Genomic DNA, 11,033 nt, shown 5'->3' with positions numbered 1-11,033 from the left:
TGTTGTCATAGTCATTATTGTCTATTCAAAGAAACATATAAGATTAAACTTTTGTCAAGCAAGCTGAAAAATACAGCTGGGGTGACGATTCTTTTACTTAATGCTTTTACCGAAGACTTGGTTTAACCGACATGAGAAAGTGTATTACTATGATATAAGCAGTATGGTTATAACGGAACTAATTGCCCCAATGTAAACACGTAAGGAAATATCTCGGAGAGTGAAGTATCTATTATTTATATAAATATATTAGAATACTATTATTCATAATTAATGTCAATTAACTGACGTATTAGGATACAAGCGTATTGCATTCATACCAACTGATCAATTTGGATACTAGTGTCTTGTATTTGTGATAACTGACATATTAGGATACTACAGTTCAGTATTCATAATAACTGACATATTATTATCTAGTGTTAAGTATCCATACTGACTGACATATTTGGGTACTAATATAAAGAATTCATAATAACTGACATATTACGATACTAGTGTCTAGTATTCATAATAACTGACATATTACGCTACTAGCATCTAGTATTAATACTAACAGACAAATTACGATACTAGTATCTAGTATTCATATTAACTGACATATTAATAATAATAATATACAACATTTTGACATAGCGCCCTATCTACCTAGAATAAGCCACTTTAAAGAACTTTACAGTAAATAGATATATAATTAGCATATACATTAATTAACCAATACAACTTTGGGGGATTCGCAGGTGCTGCCTTATCAGGCGCTTACTACTACATGTAGTCCTATGCCATCTGGCTAATATATCCCTATGTGTATATGCCTGCGTGTGTCCTGGAGATGTATTTTTTTTCTGTTTGTAGTGGGACCGTGCTTCCAACGCTATCATTTATAGTGCCACCTCACTTGAATGCTACAGCATAGATACCGTAACATCTACCCAATGACAATTTTATGCTCCGCCTAGGTTGCTGGAGTTGTGTGGCCAGAGGAAAACACTTTCTCTGAATATACCATGCTTATGAAGACTTCGGGATCGAACCCCGGCCGCCTGAATGGAAGGCCGGACTGTTTACTAATCGACTCATCCGCCAATGATTCGGATACATGTTTCTATAATTCGTTATTACTGATATATTAGGATACTAGTATCTAATATTCATTATAACTGACGAATAAGGATACTAGTATCTAGTATTAATAACAAATTACGTGTTATGATACAAGCGTAAAATATTCATAATAACTGATAAATTTGGATAGTAGTTTTTTTTTCGTAATAACTGATTTAGAAGGATACTACCGTTTAGGATTCATAATAACTGACATCTTAGGATCTAGTGTTTAGTATTCATACTGACTGACATATTACAGTTGTTGGATTGCACAACGGTACACGATGTGCAGTGTGCGCACGATGTGTGCACGGTGTGTGAACGACGTGTGCACGAAGTGCGAACGATACAAAATTAGACGATCATTGCTTGCGCACATTTGTGCGGACGATGGACGAACGTTGTGCGATAACAATCGTGGATGGTGTAAATTGAGGAATGTCTTAACAATATATACGGTTTTATGTATGTGTTTAAACACATATACTTGATTATTTAGTATGCTTCTATATTCTAGCTACATTGTACATCTATAATCTTATCATTCTGTCTATACTTTCTTAAATTTAGAAATGGTGTTTTCGGTGTTTTTAAACAACCTAAATCGACACATGTAAAATTACAACACAGTCTCGGCAATACAGGTAAACATAGCCACTTTGTAATTGTACCTGGACCGTAGTTATCCTCCGCCCGGGGCATTTACATAACTCGCCAAGGAGTGAAAATCAGGTGAAGGGGAGCTATATACCAAAATGAATGCAAATAACAAATACTAAATGATGAATAGGAAATGGGGGTTCCGCGCCACTTTATCCCTCCCTCTTTATTTATAATAAATCCCTCCCTATCGGAATGGATCAGTGAGGGACCGTATAAAAACCTTTAAGGATTGGCCACAAAAGTGCATCAGACTCAAAACCAGCTTGCTCTTAACGGGTTTTTCTATTCAGGACAAAGTCACCTGTTTCATATGCGGAGTACATTTAAGCTCATGAACAGCCTACGATTGTGAAGAAATCGAACATAAAAGGTCGTCGAAAGATTGCATATCATTACAAATGGTGATACCGTAGAGTTTATGCAGATTCATTTTTGAAGAACCTCATACCATATTAACAATTTTATGACATGGTAGTAGGCCTTCCGCGATTGTTAAGGTAATCATAGTGGTTGTTTGCTGTGTATATATTACAAGGTACAGCATTGCGATAATGAGAAGCTGATCGAGAGAGGTTGGTCGTACGACTGGCATGAAATAAAAACACGAACACATAATCGAATTAGTGAGGATATTAAAAGATCTTTGGAAAGAAAATCAATTATCCTATGATGATTCACTGCTTGATTTATTTATCATGTTTAAAGAGCACATAGGCGTTGATGTTTCTGTATAATTCACGATGAAAAAGCATATCGAGGAGAAAGCCTATGTTTTGCAATACAATTTTTTTACAATTCAAAAGTCCAAACACATATCATTGTAAATTAAAATTTTAACGTCGAGAGATAACACCAGATTAAAAGGAAATGTCTGTATTTAGCAATATGTGGTCTTTCATACTAACAGTAGGTGATGTAAAGTTAGCGATGACTTACAATGAACTCGTAAGGTCTCATAGGTGTCAAAACAACCTTAACAAAGAGTCGACATTGGGTGTATATATATGGAGATTACACATATGGCTCAATGGACTATTAATCGCATAGTCAACAAAAAAAACTCCCTCTGACAAACAAACCACACAGTATATTGTTGTCTAGGTATTAAGCAACTCTTTCCATCAAGAAGAATAGGCATGATATTTAAGAATGGGAGGAGGGATAAAACGAATTAAAAGGGCCGCAAGAAGTGCAGCATGTGCCACAAAAAGGTCCGCAGGTTCCGGAAGTGTATATAGTCCCTCACTTATACTTATAGTTACGACTTATACGTAATCATAAACTTAACGACCTGGTCACTAAGTGGGTCAATCCCTCGTCCCTCACTGACCTGGTCACTAAGTGGGTCAGTCCCTCGTTCCTCACTGGTCCCTCACTGATCCATCCCGATGGGGAGGGATTTACTATATATAAAGATGGAGGGATAAAGTGGCCCAGAACCCCCATTTCCTATTCATCAACTAAACATCCTGTTGTGTTTTGCACCTCTATGTGTTAGGCACATGCCAGGTAAAACTCCGGTCACTCATCAAATTGTTATTTACCTGTTCCGTTACCTAGGAGCTAAACCCATTCTTGACAGTCTAACGGTCACTATAACACTGTGTAACACGCATTGTAAAATTGTACTTAATCTTAACTATTGTGATGAGAAATTACAGTAATATATACAGTGTATCTTACTGCATACGAGCATTCCGTATTTTTTTCATTCCGTAATTTTGATCAATGAATTGTACAAAATATCACAGTTGTGTGGAGAGAAGCGCACAACGGGGAGAACGATTGTTAAATCGCAAAGTTGTGAGCACCATGTGTGGACGATGTGCGGACGGTGTGTGAGCGATGTATGCACGGTATGCGCATGGTATTTTTGGTGCGTTGTGCAGTCACACAACTGTAGAATACTAGCGTCCAATATTAATACTAACTGACATATTAGGATACTAGCGTCTAGTGTTAATGATAACTGACATATTAGGATACTAGAGTTAAGTTTTCACAAAAACTGACAGATTAGGATACAAGCGTTAAGTATTCATACCGACTGACACATTAGGAAACTGGTATGTAGTTTTTATACTGACTGACATATTTAGTTATTATTATAATCGATGTCTATACATAAATACAGTTTAAGAAGAATATGCTTACTCTGGCACGTTATTACGTACTGATTAATGTTAACGATCTTACTTACTGACACACTGGATATTCTAACAGACAATACATGTTAATGATCTTACTTACTGACACACTGGATGATCTTACTGACACACTGGATGATCTTACTTACTGACACACTGGATGATCTTACTTACTGACACACTGGATGATCTTACTTACTGACACACTGGATGATCTTACTTACTGACACACTGGATGATCTTACTTACTGACACACTGGATGATCTTACTTACTGACACACTGGATGATCTTACTTACTGACACACTGGATGATCTTACTTACTGACACACTGGATGATCTTACTTACTGACACACTGGATGATCTTACTTACTGACACACTGGATGCTCTTACTTACTGACACACTGGATATTCTAATGTCACACACAATAAATGCTAGAGTTAACGTTACATGTAAAAGTGGTACAAAACCCTCTTCGCCAACATACAACCACGTCACAGCCATGTTATCAGCTACGAGACATCCAGATGCAGGTTTTCTTGATCCAGAGACCTTTGATTACTTTCCACATGATATGCCAATTAAGAATTCAGTCGACAATAGCGTAATTATTACTTTTCCCTCTACTAATACCCTAACTGACCAGGAATGCACTTGATGTGTGATAGATTAGGCTGATTCTTTCCCCATAAATCTGCAGGGGTACCTCCATATGTGACTATCTGTCTTACCGTGTTCGTATCTATGCACAGTCCTCAAATGTCAACAATAAACTTTGAAGTAATATTCAATAACTTATAAACGTTTGCATTGATGCTTTTTTCTATACAAATGTAATTTCTGACTTGTTAGGGCATTTGATGACTTTACCACATCTCTCTCATTGCTCTTTGGCAAATGTAAAACCAGATCAAACACATTGATAAATTAATACATTAAACAAGGACACCCACATGCAAAATTACACGCTGTGGTAGGACACACACAAAGAAAATATGCACACTGAGAGAGGACACCCACATGTAAAATATGCACACTAAACCAGGCCATCCCCGTTTTAGAGTACCGCATAGGGGCGGCTTTACGTATATGACTTTTAGTGTTTAATATACATGTCCTATGTACAGTTTTTAAATGAAATTAAGAATAAAAAATGTTATAATTGAATTTAAGCAAGAACCATTACTTGCAAATATTTTCTAGTCGGCAACTTTTCAATAATGACGGAAATTATGACGAATGGTTAGCGATTGATATTCTTCACCTTACGGAAATGGTAGCCATAGAAAACACGATGTGGTTCCCGCAAAAATAGCTGGTCAGCATTAGGTAAAATAGTTTGTTAAAAGTATTTTGAACCGAATGACACCACACACAACAATATACTTGGCAATGTTATTGTTGTTGTGAACGTGGATATACGGATAGATACATCTTTGTAGCATGCATGATGGTATTCAACACTGTTACGTTCAGCGACTTTGAGATAATGTGTCAACGGAACTGCATGACATGTGTAATGCAAATACCACACCTTTTGATCTTTTCTATTGAAGCAAAAGCTTTGATCTTTGATCTTTTGATCTTTTCTATTGAAGTAAAAACCAAATGTTCATTAATTCAATTGTATTGTCTTTTAAACAATACATCGCTAAAAAGAATTATTTTGTTTCTACATAAATGAAATACACGATAAGTAAAGCTTATTTGAAAAAAAACGAATGTTCAATAATTCAATTATATTGTCTTTTAAAACCTAAACGTGTTCCCCTCACATGATACACCAAACTGCCGTAGTGATTAGTGTGACCTTACGGGTTTTATCAAATCGGCGCAAACTATCACTAAGTAAATATACTCATCAATTGGTATACATTACGTGTTATGGCTTGATCACGTACATAATTTGTGGAAAAGATAATTTATATTTTTCTGTAGTGTATTCCCTTTGAAATAATTAATATTTAATGAAGCTACTTAATTCATAAAATACCACTTTTTCAATATTGCTTTGATGGCTGTGTCAGCATTAATATAATTGTTTGTCTTTAATTTTCGTTTTGTTTGTGACATGCGCGATAATGAAAATATATATTTGTGTCATTACTGTGGATCTATGTACAAAGATACTATTATGCATAGTGTACTCGAATGCTCACACACAGAGCTATTACGTGACCAGCTCTGGTGTGTACTCAGTACTGTAAAAGATATAGATTTTGTGTTTAATCTTAATGTAATGTCTAATTACCATCTACTTCATGTTCTTCTTGGTGGTATTTTCAATTATGACTTATCTCCATATGAACTGGAGGACTTTAGAATAAAATCCATTGTTATTATTACTAAAATTCTTCAATACAGTGGCATTATGTAATTTATCCTTAGATATTTGAATGTTGTATACTGAGTAATATGATCACTAATTTACTTGTGTGTACCTCACGCTTCAGCAAGATGAATACATGAAATACATATATTTTTGTATTCATATTAGTAGGCAAGCATTTCCTACGTCTTTCCTGTTGATTAGTGCAACTTACTACCATTCATAATATTGTTTGTATTGTATGAATTAATCTTGTGAGATGTATTACTACAACTGAAATCATTGTATGGTTGCGCTGTTTCTTCAAGTTAATTATTATATTGTATGTTGTGTATTTCACACCACTGTATGACTATGTTGTATGACTTCGTGCAACGGGTTCTACTCAATGTATGATTGTATTGTAAGACTTATGTAACAGTAATACTGTCTATAATAATGCTGTATAATTTATAGTGCGATGCTTGTAATACTGTTTATTACAATGTTGTATGATTGCTTAGTACGAGAAGTGGATTACTGTCTATACTATTATATGATAATGTAGTCTGAGGAGTGTAAATATGTCTATTATATCAATGTGTGATGTAATATATGATTAGTGTTATACTGTCTATCATCATAATTATCACCGTATAATGACTGTAATAGTACCTATTATATCATTGTGTTGTGTTTATAGTACTTTATGGTATGATGCGTGTACTATTATTATTCTCTTATGTGTGTGTCTGTCCATGTGCATGTGTGAGTCACTATGTCAGGGTGTGAGCATGATTGTGAATGCATTTTCTTCTCTTTTCAATAGTGTTTTGTTCGTTATTTCTGTAACTCTTCATTTCTGGAGGAAATAAAGGAAATAATAATAATAGCCTAATTTAAACATGCGAAACCGAAAGCAGGTATTCCCGATATCAATACTGAAAGAACACAGAAGCCAATATGGCCGACATGATACAACTGTTTGTTACGTCTGGAAGTAACAAGAAAACAACCTTTCAAATACACAAAGTAAGTACATGTATAACAAGTATATCATGTATTGTTACGTCAAATGACATATAGGGACTGCATATGTTGGTGAGAGCATTGAATTGTCTGTCGGTACAAAGAGATATCTTGTCATTTAAAGTCCACGGCTATAAACCTATGCACAATCTACTCATTATTTGGTTAACAAATCTATGTTAAAACACACTGAAAACACGAGAAATATAAGTTTCTGTATTTTCATTTTGGAATCGGAAATGAGTGGGTGAGTGTTTCCGTTCATTAAGATGTTACATTTATTGTGAAATCAAATGACAACAAACTATGACAGATTGAAATTACATATACTTTCACTAATACAGAAACTAAACTTCTATTTACCAGTTATTTCCACTTCTCTATTGGCTTGGTTAAGTCTACATACCAAATATACAATTCTACAGCTACATTATTTACATTTTGAATACATTTAATGTGAATTTTGCAATATTTTAGCACAGACCTGTAAAAGTATTTACTGTACGTTTTTACGGGTGTGTATAACAGATGTGTATACAATTCGTGTTAAAGGAGAAGATGGCATATGCCATCTTTTGTTGACGATTCCTTATTATGTAGTTACGTGATTAATGACACCCACTTGTTGACAGCTCGGAAGACTATTCCACTTATGTGTTTATATTATTGTAAAACATTGATAATCGATCTATCTTTCATTTTCGTTTTGTGTGTGACATCAGAACCTAATTTATACACGCAAAACTGAAAGTTGGTATTCCCGATATCAAAACTGAAAGTTGGTATTCCCGATATCAAAACTGAAAGAACACAGTAGCCAACACGGTCGATATGATATAACGATTCATTTTATCTGGAAGTACTAGATAACGACCTTTAATATACACATGGTGCGTACATGCATGACTTGCCTTAAACTTGGCACAGTCCCTTCGTTACAGTGTACATATTTTTTTTATTTGTCAATAAAATATTTACAACGATTAAACCGTCTGAAACAGAGGAGAGACATTGATTTTCATTTTAAAATCTGCATGAGTGTTAAGGTCCACATTTAGAAGTTCAATCGAGATGTTACTTTGATTAGCTATCAGATAGCAATACTATAATATGGCTTATAGTAACATAAACTTCCTAAACGCTGAAATTAAGCTCATATCTGCCATTTCGAAAAGTGGCTAATCTATTGATATATATGATTTTAGGTATCATTATATTTGTATAAGTTATCATTTACGCTATTATCCTTTAATTTCAAAAACAATTATTTAACTTTTCTTTGAATGTGCTCAAATTATTCCAATTATGCATTTCTAAAGAAAAATTGATGTTTCTAAATTGGTTTAATTTACAGTTTTAGCAAAACATTATCCATTTGTGTCGAACTGGTTCAAAATGTTAATCAGTAATTTCCATGACATTGCAGCATAATTGTCAGATTTGAATGAACATGAGTCTTAGTCGATAATATTTCACGAGACATCGTTCTTTAGTTAAATTACTAGAAGAAACTAGCATATTGAAATTCTCTAAGTCGTTGGTCGAACAGACGCGAAAATTTGAGTTTGTTTTGTTTTTTGTTTTATTTTGAAGGGGAATGCTCATTTAAGTTCAAATCCCTTTTTTCTCAAATTCACAATACAGGGTAGCTTGATACTTGCGAACAAGTTTTATCCTGATTCACAATCGGAACAGGCTAATGTTCCCAAATTAATTTTAGGATGCATCTGTAGAGGACCTAATGAGAAAAATCTCGGATTGGAATGGCATAGATTCGGCCAGTCAACGAGTCCTATTTGCAGGTAGAGTAAACAAGCACATTACATTTGAATTTCAACTTTGAAATACTTGTGAAATGTATGGACTGTGAAGTCATGAATGTATTTGATATTAAAAAATAATTAATTATAAAACTAAGTTACAAGTATGACTGGTGTACTGATACAATACATTGATATATAGAAACATACGGTTTGGAAGTAAAAACATTGATATATATAAGTATATATCACATTACCACCTAGACAAATACAATCGACAAGTAATAGAACCAACTCTTAATCATTAAACATTCATGTACAAATTAACCTTATTGTCTACAGCTAAAGAATTGGTGATGAATAAAGATGGGAAGAAGATGTATTTGTCGGATTATAAACTCCAGGACAGGTCGCAACTGTTTGTGGTGTTCCAACTTCCGGGGGGCAGTGACCCGGACCCATTGGAAGGCCAGGTCCGTCAACCAAAACAATTTGAGGATGCCGTTAAATTAACTGATCTTTCAGATATGATCACATGGGATGATGACCCAAACAATCAGCGTGCCAAAATGCCATGTGGTCATGCTATTGGTTAGTCACCAATACTGATACTCTTTTTTTACTGAAGTTTCGTTTTGCATCTCTAACATTTAGATAAGTAGGAGGCAGCAGTTAATTTGGAAAGCGACAATGTAATAATTAATCTGACTGATAACAAGTTTGTTACAAGTTTGTTGCTAATATGATAAATAAACCTAAATGTCCACAGGTCCAGAGTCCCTGACAGCGTATTGCAGAAGTTTGCTGACGACTGGAAAAAAGTCAGTTCCACTGTCCGTACATAGACAAGGAAAATTCAACATACTGTTGGCAAATTTGGGAATATTTCACAGTCAGACGTCTGGCTGGACTGACTAAAATGTCTCAAAACTACATGAGGAAATCCGCTGGAATCCAGGCGTGTCCCAAATGTACCATCTTCTGCATGAGGAAGAATTCCAAAGACAGGCGAGTTGTGTGTCTGTCGTGCAGCAAAGACGGTAAAATGTTCGAGTTCTGTTGGCATTGCCTCGCGCGGCGACTGAAAAACACCCGGCAGTACTAGCTGTGGGAATATTGCATGTACTGGAGAAGATCCGAGGTTTAAGATCCTGAAAGAGGCTTCACTGAAAAGCATCGTCGGCCTGATGGGTTGCCCGTCAATCCGAGCTTGTCAAAAGTGTGGCATTCTGATACAACATACAAATAATTCCAAGTATATGGTGTGTTTATGCGCTTCATTTGTCTCACAAAGGCAGGGACCGACGGCTTGTATCAATGAGGGACCTACAACAAACCCTGTAGTATCGCTCCAATCCAGAAGACGATTGTCGATTCAGATGATGATGATGCTGACAACGGTAGTTTTGAAGTGTGGACATATCGCCATTGGAAACGGGTTGATAGTGTGTCGATACGTCGTTTCCTTCTCCCTTTAGTATTTTCAACATTGAAAAACATATCAAGTTAGACCCTTGGAACTCGTTGTCTGTCAGCATGTTGATTATCTTTTCAAAGGCGGGGNACAAATGCCGATTTGCTGTAACTTTTTTAACTTTTGTGGTTCTTACTTCTATATAGAAAACTCTAAATAGAGAGTCTAGTTCCTCGCCGCCATAATCTTGAAACTCGATAAATTGTCCCATTTCTTTCAGTCATCCTAGAGGGACAACAAATATGGACTAGATTCACTAGCAGCTATATATGCCTATTTTTTCCTTATAAAAAAAAGTATCAAATATCGCAGAACAAAGTTTTGTTTTTCATTCCCTAATATCGTCCCTTAATCCCAAAATGTTTTTTTGTCAGAAACCTTGTACTTAAAATTAGAACAGCCGTCGTCAAGTAGGCTGAAATGTTGACAAGAATCAGAAAAAATGCGATTTTATTGCAAATTTCTCGAAAATTTAAAGTTGCCGCATTTATTAACCAAAACCATATTTTCAAAATAAAATATTAATAAGCAAATCTTAAAAT

General features: G+C 35.1%; 1 protein-coding gene across 1 annotated transcript; it reads left to right on the top strand.

The window, feature by feature from the left end:
* Positions 1–7,148: 7,148 nt before the first annotated feature.
* LOC110464865 lies at positions 7,149–10,580 on the top strand. Its single transcript, XM_021520312.1, has 4 exons — positions 7,149–7,260; positions 8,978–9,059; positions 9,360–9,608; positions 9,787–10,580. Exons 1-4 carry the CDS (start codon positions 7,192–7,194, stop codon positions 9,933–9,935), a joined length of 549 nt encoding a protein of 182 aa, XP_021375987.1. The 5' UTR covers positions 7,149–7,191; the 3' UTR covers positions 9,936–10,580.
* Positions 10,581–11,033: the final 453 nt, after the last annotated feature.

The sequence above is a fragment of the Mizuhopecten yessoensis genome, unplaced genomic scaffold (assembly GCF_002113885.1).
Source record: "Mizuhopecten yessoensis strain PY_sf001 unplaced genomic scaffold, ASM211388v2 scaffold11039, whole genome shotgun sequence".
In the NCBI taxonomy this organism is placed as follows: domain Eukaryota; kingdom Metazoa; phylum Mollusca; class Bivalvia; order Pectinida; family Pectinidae; genus Mizuhopecten; species Mizuhopecten yessoensis.
Note: the sequence above shows the minus strand (reverse complement) of the source record. Positions and strands in the feature narration are given on the sequence as shown.

What these genes read in the sequence shown, in the direction of transcription:
- LOC110464865 (XM_021520312.1), top strand. Translation starts at nt 7,192, where the DNA reads ATGGCCGACATGATACAACTGTTTGTTACGTCTGGAAGTAACAAGAAA. An exon ending in CAACCTTTCAAATACACAAA is followed by an intron (nt 7,261 to 8,977) that starts GTAAGTACATGT and finishes AATTAATTTTAG; the next exon opens with GATGCATCTGTAGAGGACCT. An exon ending in GCCATGTGGTCATGCTATTG is followed by an intron (nt 9,609 to 9,786) that starts GTTAGTCACCAA and finishes AAATGTCCACAG; the next exon opens with GTCCAGAGTCCCTGACAGCG.